We start from the raw sequence: 22,495 nt of genomic DNA on the forward strand, positions 1-22,495 counted from the left end.
TTATAATAGTCAAAAATTGGAAACAGCCTAAATGTCCAGCAGTAGGATAGTGTACATCATGCCATGTCCCAAAGATGAAGTAACGTGCTCCCATTAGAAGAATTTAGTACTTTGAAGAAAATACCTGTATTGTATGTTTGGTGAAAGAAGCAGGTTATAAACTAGTGGGTAGGTTACAAACCCATTGCTACTATATATGCTGTGTACAAAAATATTTTAAATACTGAAAAAAACCCCACACTAGAATGATTTCAGGGGTTTTCTCTTGATAGTGGGACTATGGGTGTCTTTCTCATTTCTTTTTTAATGTAACCAGGTGCTCTATGATGAACATACATGATTTTTATAATCAGACACACAAAAAAATTTGCCTAATTCTGTAACTCTTTCAACTGCTCTTTCCTGGGGAAGTCACTCTCCACCTGCTTTGTTCAGTCAACCCACACCCATCCCCAAATCCTTTTCCTGAGCTACACTATCAGCCTGTAAGGACCAGCACTTTGCCAGGTGCTCCCTCCAAACACTCAGGCAGCTCCTGAAGGCACACGCTTCTGGGAAGCCTTTCCTGATCACCAAGAGGAAAGAAGACTGGCTCATGCCCACTCTGCTCAACATGGTGCTCGCCTTGTCCAAGAAAATCCCCAGCCTCTTTGCTGGTGCTTGACCTCAAGGGACTGTTTCCTGATGTGGCCCAGCAGCTGGTGCAGCCGACTGTGTGTGTGTGTGTGTCTGCACCTGGTGGCCGGGCCAAACACCTAGAAGGAAGTTGAGCTGTAGAGGCCACAGGTCTCATCCCTGTTGATGAGGAAGCTGAGAATGACTCTTCTGTCTGCGTGTCCTGATTTGCCACAGGAAAGACTTCTCTTGGCCATTTAAAAACCACCCAAACAGTCTTTAAACAACTTAAGAAGTGATCAAAGGTGTTTGTACTTAACCTGGACCAGCCACCTTCTTAATGGAGTCAGCCCGACGCTCCGTAATTTTGGGAGGAAGTGAGTGTGAACCAGTAATGCGGATGTAGCTCGAAAGCACTTAGATGTTTTGTGAGTTGATTTGTCCAAGAATACATCCAGCTTATTCCTGAACGGGAATCAAATGAGAAAGACCTTTGAAGGAAAAAGTTAGTGGGTCAGCAAACATTTGAGGGCTTACCGAGTAGCTGACACATCTCAGAGCACTTGTGAAACTCTGTGGCTTTATCAAAGCAATAAACAAATCTGAGTGATTGTTCCTGCAGAACTTCCTGGTCATATGTTACACCCACATGAAGCAGAACAAGGAAGGCTCGGAGAGGAAGATGCACAGTCTTGTGGTGCCTTCAAGAAAGGCGCATGTGTCTTAGCTCCTGTGGCCTTTTGAGCTAATTACCCTGGCCTGTGTGTGATGAAACACGATGGCGTTAAGGATCAAGATAAATCGGGTATCCTGTCATCAACCTTTGGTGTTTTTGAAACCGAGAAAAAAAGATTTGGTGTGCCAGGCTTCCTCATCAGTCTGGTATCTCACCTGTCATCATAAACAAGGTAAACAAACCACAGGCATATTTTTCTTCCCCGCAGAACTGCACCCTTTCTCGTGAGTGGGTCTGGATACTGTTTGGCAATTGGAATTGAGTAGAATGGGGGTGGGGGAAGCATTTCTTAATTCTACCCTCTTCTCAAATGTCTGAAGCAGAATAATGAGTAGGCGAGTGTCACATTGTTGCTCTCTGAATGCAGACCTCAGTCACGTTTTTCTTAAGCCACCGTAGCTGGCATTTCCTCCCAGTTGATCTCATGAAGGCCAGAGGTGCTGGGATCCCCAAAGGAAGCAGAGATGGTCTTCATTCTGCCATTTCCAGGGGTCAGGTTTTGTTTAATGTGATATAGAAGCCAAGGATGAAATGGAAATGCTGGGACGGGAGAGGGGTTTTGAGGAACTGACAGGGAAAGAGAGAGAGGAGGGATCAGGGATGGCAGGGAGAGGAACCTGAGTGGGGAGTCTTGGGTGCTGTCATTGGGTTCCCTGTGAATTGTCTTCTTCGTCGTCCCAAGAGATCATTAGGAAAATATCCATTTCTTGTTGGTACACTATCAACCAACAACCTGTTTGTTGAAGGAATTCACTCATGCATTCACTCAACAAATATTTATTGAGAGGCTGTCATGCACCAAGCAGTGTTCTAGGTGCTGAGGATACAGTAGTAAACAAAAACATACCCAACACAGAACAACATGGATGAATCTTCAAGCAATTCTGCTAGGAAACGTCAATCCTCAAAGGTTAATACTGGTGATTCCATTTATATAACAGTTTTGAAAGGACAGAATTTTAGAAATGGTGCTTGCCAGGGGCTAGGGATGGGGTGGGAGGGTCATGGTGGGAGAAAGTTGGTATAGTGGTAAAAAAAAATCACCACATGAATCCTTGTGTTGATGTGCCATCCAACATCTTGACTGTGGTGGTGGATATAGGAATTTACACATATGATAAAATTGCATAGAGCTAAACACACATAGTAATGTGTACAAGTAAAACTGGGAGATCTGAAAAAGATCTGTGGATTGAATCAATGTCAGGATCCTCCTGGTTGCAATACTGTACTATAATGCTACTATTGGGAAAACCAGGTAAAGTCCATGCAGGATCTCTTTTGTATTATTTCTTAGAACTGTACATGAATCTACAATTATTCCAATAAAAATGTCCAAAAAAACACCCCCCAAACAAAACCCAACCCCCAGACCTGATGGAGCCTCCATTTGAGTGGGAGCTAAGTGTGGCTTCATGGTGGCCAGAGGGCAAAAGTCAAGACCATCCTTGAGAGGTCTGCCCTCTGGGGTACTCCATGCAGTGTCACCAGAGATTCCTTCCTGTCTTCGAGACATGTCATTGAATCCCTACCAATAACCGAATGAAATCCAGATTTAGGGCAGGAGGCAGGTGCGGGATGAGGGTGGACTCCCAGCTCCCCCGACCCTATGACATGGGCATGTTGGAATTATTCAGCCTGCCTTTGGGTTGCTAAATCAGGCACCCACTAGACTACAAAGGTGAGACTCAACTATCCATGGGGGTTCCCAGTGCTCATGTGGGACCCTTCTTGGCTTGTTCCCAGCTTCCACCATTGCCACCACCAACCTCCTTTCATCTCTGTGCAAACACCTATCCCATCCTGGCAGCACATTCATTTTGGGGAATCTACTTTCCTTGGGAAACCACAGATACTGGCATGGCTCACTCCCCCAGTTCTCAGCAAGAACTCCTCATACCAGCCCAGGCCTGGGCCTCAATCCTTGATTCTAGCCCCCTGACCATGGCTAGTTGGGTCAGCGTCCAGCCCCCCACCCCCTCCTGCAAAGGGGGATGCCCACACCAACCTGCTGTCCCACTGGGTGTACAATGGGGCATCTAACAGGCTACAAACTGGCCAGCCCCTCTATTTTATTGCTATAGAAGAACTTGAGGAAAGAAGCCATGCAAAAATTAAATAACGTTGGAACAGACTTTGAAGTTTTTATTATTTTAAATTATGCCATGCCTTGCATGGAATGACCGCAAAGCAACATGCCTTCCTGATCACACAATTTACTAACAGGGCATGGTGGAGAAAGTTAGAACTCCTAGATGCACAAGCTAGTTTACTGGAAAGAGGGAGAGAAGGGGTGGCAGGAAGGAGCAGCGATAAATATTTACTTGTCTCTTCTCTGAGATGTCAGTAGTTGCCCATTCTAAGAAGGATGATTATGTGACTTAATACAATTTCTGGTCACCATCGTTATAATAAAGGAAAAGGGCTTTCTTAGAAGTGCTTGAGCTAATCAATAAACATTTGGTCCACTTTCAAATAAGGTTTTTATAGCCAAAATAAGTTGAAAGAAAAGATACTGACAAGCACTATTTCCATACCTTTGTCTCAAAGCAGTCACACAAAGAATAAGTGCAAAGCGAAATGAAGGACCTCCCCTTCACTCAGAGAGGGAGCAAGCCTGGAGTCCTGTGGGAGCCTGCCAGTGGCGCCATTCTGCCCAGGGCCCAGGGCCCAGGCCCCAACCCAGTCGTCTCTGAGGGGCCACGAGGCAGTCTGGAGCCCTGTCCCGCTCTTCCTGGGAAGGGGCCTGCTTCCTCTTGTCCCAGTCTGTGTCCAGGATGAATAACCCATGGAGATCCAGGTGCATCTCTACATCAATGGATGCACGAGCCAATTCTGTAAAACTTTTGGCATCCAGAATAAGCAGAAAAGGCAGCCTTTGGGGATCGGTAGAGACGATGGCTGATAGGATAATCCCTTTGGGGAAACAAAAAGAGGCACTTTGTGAAAGTGCGGACTTGAACTTCCTGCAGCTGGAGGGATAGGTTTCTCAGCTATATCTCCCTGTCCTCTTTGAAGTAAGTATGGAATCAAAACAAAAGGAACACAACTTTGAGATTCTGTGGGAGCAGAAGGGAAAGGTCAGGGAAGTAGGAATCAGAAGACCTGGTTCCAGCCCTGCCGGGGCCAGTCCTTTTACCTCTCCGAACCTTAGTCTGTTCATCTGCAGAGTAAGGAGAATCCTCCCTGCCCTCCCAGGGTTGCTCAGAGAATCTCTTGCATGGTGAGTAATGAAAGCATTTTGTAAAGTATTGCATGCATTGGAGAAAGGCTATTTGCCTACTATTTAGAAAGTCTGATTACAGAGAATCAGTTTTGATGCTGCATTTAGGCTAAATCTATGGCACTTAGCTAAACTCAGACTAGCTGCATTCAACAACATTCGAATGAGCCCAACCCACTTTATGCACAGGCAGCACGTTGGTAGCCTCAGCCTTTCCCTCTGTAAAATGGACATACTCTAAGTACTCACTCTCAAGGGATATAGGATTAAATGAAATAATGCCCCTAAACTTCCAGCAACTACTTGTGATTCCTCCCAAGGTCTCCTGGGTCTCAGGGTGGTTGAGCGTAGTTGGAGTCAGATTGGCTTAGATTAAAATCCTAACTCTGTAGGCACTGGGTGTGTGGCCTTAGGTAAGTTGCATCATTCTCTCCTTTGGTGAAATGAAGACATTGCTACTCCCTGCCCACAAGAGAAAGTAGGGGAAGCCCTGGGCCTGCCCAGTAGGAGGCCAACTTCAGCAGGAGGTGCCACCAACAATCCCCCACCTCAGAGGTGACGGTAATGTGGGGTCCTGGTGTGCCATGCCATGCAGGATCAGTAGGAAGTCACGGCCCAGGCAGAAAACCACTCCTTCTCACCTAAGGGAAACAGTTGGCAGCTCAGGGGAGCAGCCCCACCCATGGTTCTGGTCGCCCTACTTAGCATCCCCAGGAGTACGGGCAGGGATTTCTGGGGCAAAGGCAGAGTCAAGGAGGGAAAGGACCATTTGGTCATATGGAAATCTAGAAAAGAGAGGTGGGCCACAAATACACACTTACAGGTACAGAAGATACATGCTTAAATAGGGTTAAGAATTCTGTCGCAGCCATTGCAGTGAATTTTAAAGTGGAAAAGAAGTGGGCTTTTGTGTAGTAAACAATTTAATGTCCCCCAAAAGGAGATCTGGTCTTTGCTCCTGGGAGGTGACTCTAAGCCCTTGTAATGTCCTGCCTCATAAGAGTGTCTTTATTTATCTGGGGCCAGCCTGATGATCTATCCTAGCAAAGTGAATTAGATGTCAGCTTGACCTCCAGAGGGGCTGAAGGCTAAAGGTCAACCACATAGCCAACCAACCATGTCTACATGACCAAGCCCCTAAAAAGCTCTGACACGAAGGCTTGGGTGAGCTTCCCTGGTTGGTGACATTCCATGGGTATTGGAGGAGTTGGGGTGGGCTGTGACCTCCTGGGACAACCAGATACTCCGGGAATGGAATTCTCCTGGATTCTGTCCCATGAGTGTGTTTTCTTTCAATCTGCAACCTTTTACTATGATAAAGCATAACCATGAATAGAACAGATTTCAGTGTATTCTGTGAGTCCTGTCGAAACAGAGGGTGGTCTTGGGGACCCCTCAACTTGCAGTTTGTGTCAGAAGTGAGGGTGTTTTGAGGGACTCCTTAACCTCACCGCTTTGGACTCAGACAGACCTGGGTTTCCAAGCCTGGTTCTACCAGCTCTGTCTTGTGGGGGTTGTAGAGGGAGGGTCGCTGCCCCCAAACAATGCCTCTGAGGGGTGATCACAAACAGAGTGCGGCAAGCGGGCTCCCCTTCCTGGAGTCTTACCATCGTCCTCGTCCTTGGCACCTGGCGTGGGTACCAACGGGGGTTCTGCTGGCCGGCAGTGCTCCTGTCCCCATTTAAGGATGACTTTGAGAGAACATCGTATTTCAGTATCTGTACATCCAAAGAGGAAAGACACGTGAGTGACTTGTTGGAGAGCATGCTCATTCCCTGGGAACCGAGGACATCAATGCCCACAGACAGAGGGGTTCAAGCCCCTCCAGCGTAGACTCCAAATGACATCTACCTAGGGTCAGTATAACAGCAGAAATGAAAGCAGCTAGCTTCCTCCTCCATCTTTAAGCAAAGGTCCTCCTGCCATCCAATAACTGACACTACATACTGAATTTTTAGAAATAAAAATCCTGACTGAGCCATCCAGGCACCCTAGGATGATTCCGACTTTTAAGGATGACTTCTTGACTTTAAATATCATAAGAAACACTCATTAAAACGTGTTTTTATGTATTCTTTTATAAAATGTTTTGAATCTTATGGAATAAAAATGGTTGTTCAAAAAAAATCTTGAATTTATCTGGCATTTGGCGCTACACTGCAATTTTTGTATGTGTTCAATGAATGTATTCAATGCAAACATTTAAAGTGTAATACGATCCTTTTGTTCTTTTAAAAGGGCAAGTCCCTGGATTTCTCTTAATCCCTAATAGACCTGTTTCCCCTTAGGGTGTGGGATTAGTGGGGAGTATGTGTGTGTGTGTGTGTGTGTGTGTGTGTGTGTGACCCTTCATTTTTTGCTTTGTACATTTCTGCACTGCTTCCATTTTTTTAGAAAAGATATTCTATTTATTATTAAAAATGCAGATATTAAAGACAAGTTCTATCTGTACACTTAGCATAGTCCCCGGGATACAGTAAGTGTTCAACAAATAGTAACAAATAACAATAACTAAATGCTCCAAGTTTCGGCCCTCCGCTTGAAAGGATGAGTTCCTTGAGGGCAGGGACTGGGATCGTCCTATCACTTCCTTATCCTCACTGCCACCATGCTGTAACACACGGTTGGTGCTCCATAAACATGTACTGGATAAAGAAATCAGTGGATGACCTACAGCTGTGACCTCTTTGCTGTGCTTCAGTCCATCAGATAGGGCTGCCTCTCTTGGAAGGCCCATCATTGCTTCCATGGTATTGTCCCAAACAGACTTCACTCTCTGATCTGCCCTCTGCCCCCAAAGGGACCTCCCTTTTCTGATCAAGGTCACCCAGCCCAAGAACCTAGAGTTGAGCTTTGCAGGCAGACACAATCATTGTAGGGAGCGCCAGCCCAAGTCACACAGGGATCAGTACCTTGGTTGGGATGGGGCTCCACTGAACTTCAGCACCAAAGACATAGCGGTATGGCTTTCCGTTGTGAGCATAATTGATCCGAGGCAGTTCTAAGCCTGAAGAGAATGACATGGCCAATGAAGCCCCCATCACTGAGGGCTGGGAGCATCTACCCTTCATGCCAGGCTGGGCATCCTGTCCACAAAAACAGCTCCCAGTCCAGGATCCCTGAACTTGCTTCAGGCCCTGGATTAGATCAAGGTCGGTAACAGGGCAGGGGGAGGGAAACTCTGATAATTACCTTGGCTCTATTAGAAGGTTCAGGAGCAAGGAAAGAGAGACCTAGTTTTTTTTAAGTGTATAAGCATCTTTAATTATCCAAGATAGAAATCAAAAAGAATTGCATGATTAAAATCAGAGGCTACTGCAATTTTTTTAGAGCTCTTTAAAAAAGTAAAGTACTCATGTGTGCATGCACATGTGTGGGGGTGTGGAAAAAACTTCTGAAGCTATGGAAAGGGATGTCCATGGGGAATAGTTAAATAAATCTGGCGAATTCACCTAATAACCCAAGTAAAACTAATGTTTACAAAGAATTTTAATAACATGGGAAAGTGTCCATATCATAAGACAAAGTGTAAAAGGCTGGTTATAGTATTATCTCCACTATGTTACAAAGGTAGAGAAAAGGTTTGGAAGCATTGCAGGGGTAATAACTTCCTTATAGTTTATATTTTATATTGTACACTGTAGGTTTCTCATTACATGAAATTTTTGTTATGCCTTTTACTTTTGTAATAAAAAAAACTAAATATTTTGTCCATGTACATGCATACATATATGCCTGTTGTGTCAAATTAAATTTCTAAGTCTGAGGGCTGAAATGAAAATTCCCCCTCTTATGGAATATTCCAAGCAGTCAGAGCCAACTGCTGGTGAAAATATAATGTCCAATAAAAGAGGAAGCAGGCATGGAAAATCTGCCACACAGAGCCCTCCTGAAAAAGACCCAGGGCATGAGTGGTTATCAGGCTTGGGGGGAGTGCAGGGGAATGGCCTGTGGAGGTGGGAAGATGTCCAGGCACACAGACAAGTAATCATGAAATTTTCAAGAGACAGGTCACAGTGACTGTGAGCTGGAAGGACCACCCACATACAGAAATCAGAAAAAGATGCCCACAGTTGCCCCCAGAGTAGGTCTGAGACTTCGCATGGTGCTCCTGGACCTGAAACCTGGTCTGGGGACCAACTCCCCCCCCCCCCCACCTCCACCCTGTCAATGACTAGCCTCAGGAACTTGGTTAAGTAAAATAGGATTTATCCCTGTAAATTCTGTGAGGCTATTGAAACCATGCTCTTGAAGAATCTTCAGGATGTGCAGAAATTCTCAGGTTATATTCATTCAGTGGAAGAAGCCATTTCAGAATATTCTAGATGGTACGGTATGCATTGTGTAAAACTATAAATGCAGAGGTTAAGGGTTTTTGAGTTTGAGAGACCTGGGTTCAAATCTTGGCTCTGCTGCCTATCTTTGGCCAAGTTATGGAATTATCTTCAGTTTTGCTGTCCTCAGTTCTAAAACAAGAAAGACATGTGCCAACACCTGCCTCCCAGAGTTGTTCTGATAACTTCTACCTTGTGCTGGACTCTCACTATGGGCCAGGCCCTTGGTGAAGCACTCTATATGTGTGAATTCACCTAATGTCAAGGATAATGGGATGAGACTGTTGGGGTGAGGTCTGGGAAGCTCTAGAAGAGGGCCTGGCATATGCCAAGCACCCTGTACATGACAGAAAGACAATGGGTATTTCCAAAGGGTTGCCATGGGTGAAGGGATTATGAGGGATCTATCTATTTACATACTTTTCAGGATTGCCCAAGATTGCCACAGTAAGCGAGAAATCTCTTCCCCGATACAAAAAAGACCACAACGTTTTAACCCTCCATCTGCCCAATGTGGCAAGTGAGTGGAGATGCAAGTCAATGCCTTAAGAACTGGGAACAAGGGGCGCCTGGGTGCTCAGTCAGTTACGTGTCTGCCTTCAGCTCTGGTCGTAATCCCAGAGTCCTGGGATCAAGCCCCATGTGGGGCTCTCTGCTTGGCGGGGAGCCTGCTTCTCCTTCTCCCTCTGCCTGCCATTCTACCTGCTGGTGTGCGTTCTCGCTCTCTCTGCCAAATAAATAAATAAAATCTTAAAAAAAAAAAAAGGTCTATTACCAAGATCTATATATTCACTTCCAAAGACTCCCAGCGCCGGGGGTGCCACCCAGAACCTGTTTCAGGATCCTAGGATGCTATTTTACAGCAGTGGTTCTTATGGGCAAATCTGGGGTTGTCCTAACAAAGTCCCCAAGACAGTGTCCTTCCAGATGTGTGCACCTGGCGGGAGCCAACGTGAGAGCAAAGCAGAGCCATGCCTGGCCACCCTCTAGCTGAGTGTCCTGGACAAGACCATTCATTCCACACCTGTGTTGAGGATGGACCCCTCTAAGCCACACTTCTGTCACATGCTGGGGATACAGTGAGCACAGAAACATAGTCCCCACCTCACAGGCTTATATTCTAGGGCAGTGGTTCTCCATCAGCATGATGGTGCCCCCACCGGACATTGGCACTGTCTGGACATGTTTTTGGTTATTCCAATTCAGGGTGCTGGTGCTACAGGCATCTGGTGGGTCAAGGCCAGAGGTGTTGCTCAATATCCTACAGCCCCCCGCACAAAGCGCGACCCGGGCCCCCGCACAAAGTGCGACCCGACCCCAAATATCAGGGGTGTCCAGATTCAGAAGCCCGGCTCTCATGGGCGTGACTCTTACTGGAGGGGTTTACACTCTGTGGAGCACAGCCTTTCTGAGCCATCTCCTCCTCTGTCAGATGGGGCTGATGGCCCCTGTTCTGCAGGGTATTCTGAAGGTGTAGAAGTGGCAATGCAAACACACTGTCCCTGTTCAGTAAGTCAGCGTTCAATAAATCGGCGCATTTATAGAGGCCAGCTGTGAAAGTCATCTGGTCTAACAACCACCCCCGCCCCAGTACCTTCCTGGGAGCTGTTTGAAGATATATGAAAGAGAACTGTCCCCAAATGTTTTCCACTGGGACACCCCATGAGTCTTCCTGTTTGTCCCTTGTCGGTGCATAGCTTCTCTGCATCAGAAGGAGGTACAGAGAAGTCTCACGGGAATTCACGAAAGGCTGCCCCTTCCCTAAGCATCTGCAAAGAGGATGCATTTTACCTTCATAAAGCAACTCCGGCTGGCAGTAGACCTGGTCATCTTTTTCCTTCAGGGCTCTTGCTGTTGTAGATGCCAATTTGATTAAATTTGAGCCCACTTCTGCACCCTGAATCAGTTTTCAAAAAAAAAAAAAATTGAAAACTGGTTATCCAGAGCAAACACTTGCTTTACTGTGTACATTAAAAAAAAAAAAAAAAAGTGCTTTAGTGGATGTCATCTTGTTCTGGCCTTATGTGAACCATAGGAAGCAGCTATCATATTGTTGGTATTTTTATTCTTATTCTCTGAGACCTCGTAGCTGGTAGGTAGTAGGACGGGGGTCCCAAAACTCCTGGCTCTTTTTTCCTACTGTGGGCTACCTTATCTTTCACAGGTGAAATTAATGTGTTGGTAGGTTCTCACTTTTTCAATACTGGCTGATTCGCCTGTGTAAAGCTGCATCGGTCATTAAAAGGATGTTTATAAAGAGTTCATAATAACATGGGAAATGCTCATGATAGAATACCGAGAAAAGCAGTAGAGTAAATTGCATACGCAGTCTGAGCTCAATAAGCTTAAAAAGAACTTACGCTGAAAAGAGCCTGGGGGAAATATACCAATTATTAACAAGACAGCAGGCGGTGGGATTATGGGGACTTTCTTTTTCTACGCTTATCTGTATTTTCAGGATTTTCTCCTATGAAAACGTACCACTGCTGAAATGAAAACAAACAGGCAATAAGAATTGCTTGGGAGTGAAGGATCTATGGAGGGCATTCCTTGGTCTCAATTTATAATCAGACTTTATTCAGTGCCTTACCATCATCATGGTAACCCAGGAGAGGGATTTAAAACAATTGATTTAATATTTATTGAGCCTCTACTACTATCTCTGGAGTTCTATGTCCTTATCTGTATAATAAGGTACAGTAGATGCATCATGCAAAGAGTATACGCATCTCCAAGTTACTGTGCAGATTAAATAATCCATGCAAATGGTTTACAAGAGGGTCTGGTTAATAGTCTGCTAAATAAATGTTAGTTGCAGTTGATAATGTTGTTGTTGTTTTAAAGATTATTTACTTATTTATTTGAGAGAGAGCAAGCTCAAGCAGGGGAAGCAGCAGAGGGAGAAGGAGAAGCAGGCTCCCCACTGAGCAGGGAGCCCAACGTGGGGCTTGATCCAAGGACCCGGGGATCATGACCTGAGCCGAAGGCAGACATTTAACTGACTGAGCCACCCAGGCACCCTGGTTTATTTGTTTGTTTCTTTTTTTAAGATTTATTTATTTATTTTAGGGAGAGAGAGATCATGCACATGTGAGTGGGAGGGGCAGAGGGAGATGGAGAGAGAATCTCAAGCAGACTCTGCTCTGTGCGAGGAGCCCAATGAAGGGCTCAATCTCATGACCCTGAGATCAGGACCTGAGCCAAAACCAAAAGTCAGATGCTTAACCAAATGAGCCACCCAGCCTCCCCTACATTGTATATTATTATTATTATTATTATTACCACCACAGGGAGTGAGTGCAGTTTAGGCAATGAAGGAGGAGAAATAAAACCAAGCCCCTGCCTTCGTGGAGTTTACAGGTTGAGAATTATTGTTATGGCTGACTTCTCATTTAAACTTTTCTCTACTTTCCAAATTTTCCAAAACGGGATTTTATAATTAACAGAAACTTATTTGAATGATAGCAGCTTTTTGCTGGGAAGGGGGGTAAATTTGCTGCATCCTAGCAGTTGAACTGCAGGGGCCCTCTGAGATTTTAGTTCAATCCCTAGTTGACAGAAGAGGAAAACGAAGCCCAGAGAAGGAAAGTGAGTTGCCCAAGGCCACACAGAGGAAAGGAGAGTCTGGGCCCTTGGCAACGCAATTCTGCTCAGAAGCAAGGGCACTGTAGGCAGAGGGCAAAGCAGGTACAAAGGCCCTGAGGCTGGCCTATTCCCATCCTGTATGTCTCTGCTCAAATATCCCCTTCCTTAACATTTCCATCTGCAGTGTCGCCCAAGGCATTTGTCCTGAGCTGTAATTATCTCCTGTATGGAGCTGCTTCCTTCTTTTATGTTGTCTTCCCCTTGAAGACGGGACCAGATTTTGTTCAGTGCGTGGCACATAGCGCCCAGGAAGCAACTGCTCAATGAATGAGTGAATGCATGACTCAATAAACTTTCCTTCCACTGTCAAGGTGCAAAACATGTGCTGTACAGGGTAGTTGTAGGAATTAAATGAGATGAAATGCGTGGAAAAGTCGCCCGGCACTCAGTACATCCACCTGTACCACACCACAAAGCAGCGGAGACTCTACCTGGTGCCTTGCTAAGTCACCTGACAGCAACAGGCCTGCTGTGCATGCCCTGGGCCTGCATCGCAGGGAGTCCGTCTGCAGAGACGTCTTCTAATTCAAGCCTGAAACTGGTCAGACTGGTTGAGGGATAAACTGAATTTTTCCACACAGCAGTAATGAACATGACTTGGCTGCTTTTGGTGGCCAGTGTGCTCAGCTTTGAGAAGAAAGGGCTTTCCAGCCCAACATCACCAAAATCCTACAGGTTTGCTTTAAAACCCCTTAGCTGGAGGGAACTCCCGGGAGAAGTGGCCATCTCGGTAATTCCCCGAAACCCCGGCTTTGGGGTTCAGAAGCCCGCTGTGTGAAATCAGACTCTAAGGGTTTCTATGTGAGCTTGAGCAGCCTCTCCCCACCCTCAGCCCTCATGCCTCCCCGACCCCATTTCCTGGTTTGTAAAATATGGGGGCAATTCATAACTTTTTGACGGGTGGTGACCATAAGGGGGGTTGCTTTGACTGCTGTCTGAAGACTACGGTTACAATTAAACAATGGTTATAAAAACACCTGGTCCAGGGCCAGGCACATCATAGTTAGTAACTCAGAGCCAGACAGACATGCATTCAAATCCCAACTCAAACCCCACAGGTGTTCCTGCAATGTTGGGCAAGTTACTTTTTCTCTCATCTGTAGTCACGGGGATAATAAACAACATAGAGGGGTATCCTACTGATTAGGTGAGAAGCATGCAAAACATTTAACAGTTCCTAAAATTTGCAGGACCCAGGACAAGAGTGGAGACCCACCACCCTAAGTCTAAATACACTGAGCAAATTGTTAAGTGAGATACCATTCTCTCCCCCTACCTTGATACAGAGACCTTCATAATGTGGAACTGCACTGTCCAATATGGTAACCACTGACCACATGTGGTTATTTACATTTAACTTAAAATTAAGTACAATTAAACATCCAGTTCCTCAGCTGCACTGGTCACGGTTCAGTGGCCCACGTGGCTAGTGGCTACTGCATTAGACTGAGAATGCTTCATCATTGCAGTGGATTCTTTTGCACAGTGCTGGTCTGTAAGGATGTGTGAATTTGGAATTCTAGGACTCCTTGGAGTTTTGAGCCAGGTTAGGGTGGCAGAATGAGGGCCAGCCTCTGGGCTCAGGTTCTTTGTTTCCTGCCCCCTTTTCTTCTCACTGCACAGATTCCCCAGCCAACATGACCAAGCCAATAGCCAACTCTGGCTACCTCGTGGGTCTGAGGCCACAACACCAGTGGTGCAGCCTGCTTTTAGGAAGAGACAAGCAGGCACCAGAAGCAGTCGTGGGGCTATCTGGGCAGAGAATTCAGGGATCCCGGGTAGATGGTTCATGGGGCAAGGGAGAGCACATCTCCAGATGGGCACAGCCTTTTGGCCCTATGAACTCCTCACTCTGTGAGGAAGGGAAACTGCCAGAGAAGGGCAGGATCAGGATCCCACGCCCCCCAGATGCTCAGGCCAGAGCAGGGGCCCCTCCTGCTGGGGTCTAAGAGGAAAAAAAGCATCTAACACAGGGCCTGGCACATAATGAGCTCTCAGCAGCTTCCTTTATTATTGGATCTTTGTTTTTGCACTTGGGGTCAAGACAAAACCCAAATCTACTGAGCCAGGAGTCAAAACCACCCGTTGTAAGTCCACAGTGCCTTCTCCCATGATGGCCCCTCACGCACGGATAGCTGTTGGAAGGGAAGGCAAGTGCTGATGAACCCACCTGGAGGCAGCGCACTGAGCCCCGCAGGACGAGGGCAGGGCTGCTGCCCGAACTGTCTGTACACGTCCATGCCCCTCCCAGCCCAGCCCTGCCTTAGACAACCCTGTGCCACCCTGCATAAACAGGCCAAGGGTGCCAAGGGGCCCCACCTTCCTTTGACCCCAGCTGGCCCAAACACAAGAGAATCTGGGACAGCTGGGAGGTCCCAGACTTTTAAATATACTTCACTATGACCATTCTATACGGAAAGCACTTTCCACTTAGGAAATGTTCCAAATGCTAGAGAGAGACCTGAGTCCTTTTAGAGACCCCCCCCCCCCCCCCCCCCGCTTCACATTTCTCACCCAATTGTCATTCGTTCATTGATTTAGAGTAGTCAGGAGCTTAATGAGAACCCTTTTGGGTGCCAGGCCCTGTGACGGGTGCAGGGGATAAACAGCTGACAAGACCAAGGGCTCTGGCCCTCCCAAAGCTTTCCCAGGGCAGGTGACTGAACAAGCTCATTTACCTGGGACAAATGTCCAGCAAGGAACTGCAGGTGCCATCAGAGCATACAAACTCCTCTAAAGGGAGTGATGATCCTGACACCCGAAGGCTGAGCAGGAATTTGCTAAACTCGCTGCAAACTAGAAGCCCCTGTGGGCTGAGACCATGCCCTGCCCTTCCCCGCCCCCAGGACCCAGCCCAGGTGCCTAACCCTCACCCCGTGAGTCCAACCTGAAGCCAAGACTGGAGCGGAGACCTGATGGGAAGAGGACAGGGTTGCAGGCAGAGGGACAGCGACAGTGCCACGGCCCCAGACCGATGGGTGACAGAGAAAGCTGGCGTCTCCCAAGGTCTGTCCTAAAAAACCTCTGGATAGGACGGAATTAGAGCTGCCAGATCTAGACATGTCTGCCATGTCCATCTGCTCAACTTTTTGATTTCAATATGCAGGCAGGGCAACTTGAAAGTGAAGCAAGAAGATGTTTAAGGGACAATAAATAGCAATTAAAAAGCGTGGCCAGAGCTACCCTTCCCAGGGCTCACACTTCTTTGTTAGTTTCAAAGCAGTAGATGGCTCACATGGCAGCTTTTCAAAATATACATGCTGAACTTCTTAGCCTAGTTCCAAGGAAGCAAATCATTTTTCAAGCATGATAAAAGGTTATAAAATCCCTTGGTGTGTGGGCAGTGGGAGGGAGCGTTTCCTTTCTCTGTTTCATCCCCGGGCCTAAGTTGATGTGAGGCATGGCCAAGCCTTGGGATTTGCCACCTGTGTGCTCTATGACACCCCCACTGCTTCCTGGAACCAGGAGATCAAGCATGGCACTGCGGTACGGCCCGTGTGATGACTTTGTGGAAGGTGGCTGTTCATTCAATAGCCCTGAACCACGTGGGGAGAAAGTTCATTCCTTCTTCTCTTCCAGTCTTTCTGACTGGGTCAAGCAGAGTCTCAGTGAGGTGCCACTATGTCTTTAACACCTCATACTTTTAGAACTTTCTTTTTAACAAAGAGATTAAGTCTTGGCAAGCAACAGTATCTGGCTAGAGCTTCAGACCTCTGCTTTTCTCCCCACTGTTTTATGTCCATGCTTGTCTTCTATTTGCAGGAGGCAATGCTAGCTTTCCATTGGCCAGTGATAGTTTCCTTTCAAGAGCGAGTAGATTTAACAGATCTGTACCTCTGAAACAAATAATACATTATATGTTAAAAAGAAGAAGAAGAAGAAGAAGAAGATAGCAGGAAAGGAAAAATGAAGGGGGGGAAATCGGAGGGGGGGATGAACCATGAGAGACTATGGACTCTGAGAAACAAACTGAGGGTTCTAGAGGGGAGGGGGGTGGGGGGATAGGTTGGCCTGGTGATGGGTATTAAGGAGGGCACGTTCTGCATGGAGCACTGGGTGTTATACGCAAACAATGAATCATGAAACACTACATCAAAAACTAATGATGTAATGTATGGTGATTAACATAACATAATAAAATTTTAAAAAATGCCTTATCATTTCAAAAAAAAAAGAGTGAGTAGATTTAAACAAAGCACGACTTTGTGAATGTTAAATTGAGGTGATAGGAGATATGGTGAAAATCGTGACAGAGATAGACCAATGATTACAGATGGGGAAATGCTGGAAAGATAGGAAAGAACCCCAACTCTGGAGCCAGACAAACCGGGGTGCCCTGCTGACTGGGAGGGAGCATGCCTGAGCTCCTGCATTGAGGAGCCCGGGCAGTGAGGGTACAAGAAGATTCTCTGGGTCTCTGTAGTAGTGTCCTCCATTTTCCAGGCCTGCAGAGCCCCGAGAGGGGTCAGGGTGACCTGTCTGGGCTCTTTTCCGGACTTAGGCCTGCTGGGGAGAATGGCAGAGTTGTACATTTACCAACTGCAAGCATACAGATTGGGTAAAAAGGGGGCAGGGGGAAAGCTGACCCCTGGGTGTGCCAGGGGTTGAGAGACAGGCTGCTGCAGGTGCTAATCATAGGCTCTGCCCCTGAGGGCTGTGTGACCTTGGGAATATTCCTTAACTTCTCTGAGCCTCAGTTTCTTCATCTGTAAAATGAGGCTAATATGAGGACCTCTCCCATAGGTTGTTTTGATCACTAAGTGAGGCAAGGAAAATAAAATGCTTAGCAAAGTACCTGGCACATAGAGTTCATTTAGTAAATAGGAGCCATCAAAATTGAGTTGAATTGAATTTGCTTTCATTTAAATTAATTAAGTCATGAAGTCAGTGAGTTCTGGAGCCAGGAATCTCTGTAGCCTCCGAAACCAAGCCCGGAGCCTTGGTAGCATCACCCTAATTGAGGATAATGTCTGGCTTAGTGGTCATTTTTAATGCAAGAAGGGGACTAATCAACAGCAGGGCATTGGGTAAGTGAATAGTGATGAATCCCGGCCTGGAATCGTCACACAAATATTTAAAATAATGTTGTAGAAGAATACTGAATGTCATGGAGAGATGTTTAGATATACACATTAAGCGGAAAAAAGCAGTGCACAAAACAGTATGTGCATATTCCGCCATGAAAAGCAAGGAAGGGTTGGTGTGTGCTGAGGCAGAGACCAGGCCTCAGAAACACGGCACAGAGGGAGGGTGGCCACCGCGGGAGACCGCCTGGCGTGTGTGTGATGTGTCTAGAACAGGCAGATCCTCAGAGACAGGAAGTGGATTAGTGCTCACCTGGGGCTGGGGGATGGAGGGGTGGAGCAGGGTAAGTGGAGGGGTTTCTTCCCAGGCTAATAAAAAGGTTTTAAAATCCAGCTGGTGGCACAACTCTGTGAAGTTACTAAAAGCAGCTGAATGGTCCACTTTAAATGTATGGTATGTGAAATTATCTCTCAATAAAGCTGTTAAAAATTCTCTGTGATTTCCTTCTCTAAAATTAAGCAATATAAAATATACATGTATATATTTCTAAGTTTTAGAGAAGTCCTACTACATAGAATTTTTCACAGCTTTATTGAGACATGTATCAATAGGCATGTGTATTATATATACATATACACAGATACATCAACATGTGTATTAATATGTCTGTTGGCCTATCTACTGAGAGAGAAAGAGAGAGTTGTGGGAGGCAATACAAATATATCCATAAGAGATTCATGTTTTTTTTTTCCTTTTTACCCAATCTATATTTTCTTAGGTTTCTACGATGAATATGCACCACTTTTGGAAAAACAATGAAAAAATGTTTTGTCTTTATGAACAGCTTGCTTTGGATTTCAACGTCAATCTAATGAGCGCCAAAGTCACTCCCCACTGGGGCTCACAACTCCCCAGGAATGAAATGGGTCCCCTTCCAAGCTGTTACCTTGTCTACATTGAGGGGCACGGTGAACCTCCTGAGGGTGGGGATGGAGGTGAGCCTGCAGTTCTCCTCAAAGTCCTGGTTCAGGTTGGCCAAGTAGAAGAGCGGGTAAAGGCTGCTGTCCTTGTAGGTGACGACGTCAAACAGAAGGCAGCCGTCCTCCTCGTAGGCGTTGACGTGATGAAAGACCACCATGGGGTCCGTGTAAAACTTGGTGGGCACAGGCTTCCTGGTCCTCTGGTCGATGATGTGAATGTAAGTCTGAAAGCAGAGGCACACCCAGGGGTCAGCTTTCCCCCTGCCGGCCCGGCACGATGGCAGTGGGTGCAGGACAAGACCCAGCCCTGCCCACTAGCTCGTGACCCTGGAGCATCCCCTTCCCACAGAGCTCCCGGCTGTTGCTGGTCCCTGATCACCTCCTTCAGATGGAGCAGTTAGGGAAGCTTTGCTGCTGGGGCCTCTGCAGCACCAGGGCAGAGTCTGGGGGAAGCCCCTGAGGCTACACCCATCTCTCCCCTCCTTCAAGCAACTGTGACTCCAGGTGGGCCGTGATGAGCTAGCTCCCTGGCAATGGCCATGTTGGGGAGAACTGGCCAGTCTTCTAGCCCTCCTTGGGCTCTATCCATAGCTGGAGGCCCTAAAACCCTAAAACCACACCAGCCCTTTTGGGTTCCTTCTCCTGACGTCCACCTGCTGCCTGGTTGGCCAGGATGCAGTTGTCATGGTAATCTCCCTTATCCTGGGGGCTGTGGCGTGGAGCGACCTATTCTAGTTAAGGGGCCCACATAGGTATCTGCACACACCTCTGGGTATCCTGAGGTGATATCACTCTGGATGGTAATTAGCCGTATTTGCAACCCTAGTTGTCTAATCTGAAGTATGTGTGGGGTTCTTTCTTTTGGCAGCTCTGGCCTAACCACCCTCCTTCTGAAAGGCAGGGAGGGACTACTCCAGGCTGGTCTTTGGCCACCTCCTCCCAGCTCATGTGCCTCTTGCTCTCCTTCTTCAGAATCTAGGTTGAACATTGAGTGGGGGTGCAGAGGAGGAAGGCTTTGACAGCGTGGAGGGTGGGGGTGGTGGGCAGGTGAATATAGAATTATTTTAGCTCTTTTCTTCTCTGTGAACCCAATCCCTGGGTTGGGCACAGAAACTTTTCAGAGAGCTCTCAATGCATTCCAAAGCCCTTGCCCGGGCTTTCTGCCTGCACCTGGCAGCTCGGTCTTCTCTCTGTGGGATTCTCTGAGGGCCAAGGGATGTCCAGGGGCTGAAGAGCAATCCAATTACAGCTGGCTTCCCTGCTGGCCCCTAGCCCCAACATTTATTCCACAAATATAGACAGAGGGTCTAGGACACATCAGACACTTTTTCAGGAACATTTTTCCAGGAAAGACAGAACAAAACCAAGCCCTTGCTTTCATGGAGCTTATAGTCCAGTGGGGGAGAGGCCAGCAGTCAATGATCAAATAATGTGCCAAGGACAATGAGCATTACTGAGAAAAATGAAGCCAGGTAGGGGATGGAGAAGCCTGGGGCGGGGTCTGTTAGAGATTGGTTTATCACGAAAGGCTTCAGGGATCTGGACATTTAGCTGAGACCTGGATTAACTGAGGGAGGAAACCATCTGGGGAAGAACATTTCAGGTGGAAAGGACAGAAAATGTAAAGAACGTGTTAGGCTAGTTTGAGATACAGGAGGTCCAAGAGGAGGCTGAATAGATAGGGAGCCAGTGGTTGGAATGTGGGCCTGTGAAGATTTGCAGGCTTGGTCAGTGAAGCCTTTGGATCTTATTCCGAGGAAGATGGGAAATCACAAGAATGTTCTGAGCAGAGGAGGGACCTCACTCTCCTCCCTGAGAAGAAAGGACAGGTCTTAAAGACACATAGTGGTGGTTCCCTCTGGAGAGGGGACTGCCAGTGGCCAGGGGGAGGACAGGGGACTTGACATGTTACTTTCTCTCCTTGTGTATTGTTTGAATAGAGAATACTAAAAATTCCTTGATATTTATCACAAGTAAAAATTTACTCATTTCAAGAGGAAGTAAATATATACACACATATCCATGCACAGATATATTCATACACATATATATGTGCATGCACACACACACACACCCGTATATACAGGCAGGCATACACACGTATACACACATCCACACTTGGAGCACTCAGGTGTGCCCGCAGATGTTTGGTTGTACCATCTGGTGGAACGCTCTATCATTATGATGTCTAAATCATCTACGGCACCCTTCCCTGACATTACCCAGTGGCTGCCGGGACGCTGGAAGGGCCTTGTCCATGGATGGTGGAAGCTGCAAGGAGCCCAGACATGGGTCAGGACTGAGGAGTAGCCCTTGGCCACCGGGCTGGTGCCGACTGCCTGGCTGATGAGAGCCGGCTTGCCCGAGGTCACATGCTTTTCTGACAGGTACCGTCTGCTCTACTGACTCATTGACTTGGGGCCCCGGCCCCCTCACCCCCACCTGGGACCACTCTGCAGAACCATCCAACTTCAGAACTCTCTGGAAGCTTGGCTGATGCTTCCGGGGAGACTGCACGGTGGCTCACACCCTCCCTCCCTAGGAAACCTCCTGCATGCCAACCTCCATGTCAGTCTGCTTCCTCCCTTGGGCCATCCCTGTGGGGCTGGGGGTCCCAGCCAGGTCTTACCTTGTCCTCCTTGTGGAAAGCCAGGCAGGAGGCCCAGTTCACTCCCCGGATGTACGCAGTTGACATTTTGAGGATATCTAGCTTGAAAGGCTGCTTGAGGAAAACGATGCGGTTCTCAGTGACTCCGAAGCTGTGGTAATAGCTCGGGGAGAGGAGGGAGGGGGAGATGATGGAGCAGAACACCTCCATGTGCTTCAAGGGGTTCTTCCCCTTCTTGTCCTCTAGAGAAAGGCAAGCCTCAGGAGCAGCACAGGACCTGCCACCCCCAGACAACGCCCCCATCACCTGCAGCGGAGCCTTTCAAACTGACCTCGTCGCTAAGAAGAGCCTTTAGATGAGAGCCGACAAGTAAACCGATGAAGGGGCTGTTGTCCGGCTGACGCAGGGGCTCCGAGTGTTCCCACTTAGGCCCCCCTGCCCTGCAAGACCTGGTGCTACAATCTGAAAGCATGGAGCCTGGAGCCAGACCTCGGGGCCAGGGGTCTGCACGACAGCCTGGGGGCTCAAACCAGCCTCCACCTGTGTTTGCATCAAGGTTTCTTCGAAACACAGCCACGCTCCCTCCTTTATGCGGGGTCCATGGCTACCCCTGCTCTGGAGCCTCAGTGGCTTTGCTGAGGAGTTGCAACAGGGACTACAGGTCTGCAAAGATTTTCGCTCTTGGGCCCTTTCCAGAAAAAGCTTGTCGCCCCTGCTCTGGAGCAACACCTCTTCATGCATACGGATCATCAGGGTTCATGATCAAAGTGTGAAGTCTGACTCAGTATGTGGGGCTGGGGCCTGAGGTTCTGCATTTCTATCCAGCGCCCAGGGGATGGGCCAGCTTCCTAGGCTTCGACTTTGATATTTTGCTGAGGCCCATTATTTGAGATGTACCTCACAGGGTTTCCATGAATTTCTCTTCGCGCTGACCATTCAGAAACAGCTGGGGGTGAGACTAAGCACCCACTGTGATAAGAGACTGTTATACATCTTGTGACAATGGAAGAAGACGGTATGATGCCCATTTTACAGATGGGAAACTGAGGCATGATGGAATATGGTCTATCATTATGGCCAAAGACACAAGGTTTAGGCCAAGAAGACACAGCCCTCTTAGCTGGGCCACCTCCTCTGTTATTAGGGATAATAACACTCACAGAGTGGAGAGAGACAACAGAATGAAATCATGAAGTAGTCCAAGTAGCTTGGCCTGTGTCCAGACAGCAGAGGTGCGCAGTACATGTTCGTGCTCTTATTCCTCTGTCAGGATGAGTCACCACTGGCCAAAAGGCCTCCCCGCCCAGGCCTGGGGCTGGCTTATAATGA

The 22,495-nt window shown here is 47.4% G+C and overlaps 1 protein-coding gene across 1 annotated transcript in view; it reads right to left on the bottom strand.

The window, feature by feature from the left end:
- Positions 1-2,145: 2,145 nt before the first annotated feature.
- BCO1 (beta-carotene oxygenase 1) overlaps positions 2,146-22,495 on the bottom strand; it is a 136,223-nt gene continuing 115,873 nt past the window's right edge. Inside the window, 7 exon segments of the mRNA XM_027617413.2 lie at positions 2,146-4,267; positions 6,182-6,262; positions 6,265-6,292; positions 7,487-7,581; positions 10,700-10,805; positions 18,525-18,782; positions 21,188-21,408. Of these exon segments, the coding sequence (XP_027473214.2) occupies positions 3,948-4,267; positions 6,182-6,262; positions 6,265-6,292; positions 7,487-7,581; positions 10,700-10,805; positions 18,525-18,782; positions 21,188-21,408 (1,109 nt within the window). The 3' untranslated portion in view covers positions 2,146-3,947.

Source organism: Zalophus californianus, chromosome 17 (genome assembly GCF_009762305.2).
Source record: "Zalophus californianus isolate mZalCal1 chromosome 17, mZalCal1.pri.v2, whole genome shotgun sequence".
In the NCBI taxonomy this organism is placed as follows: Eukaryota; Metazoa; Chordata; class Mammalia; order Carnivora; family Otariidae; genus Zalophus; species Zalophus californianus.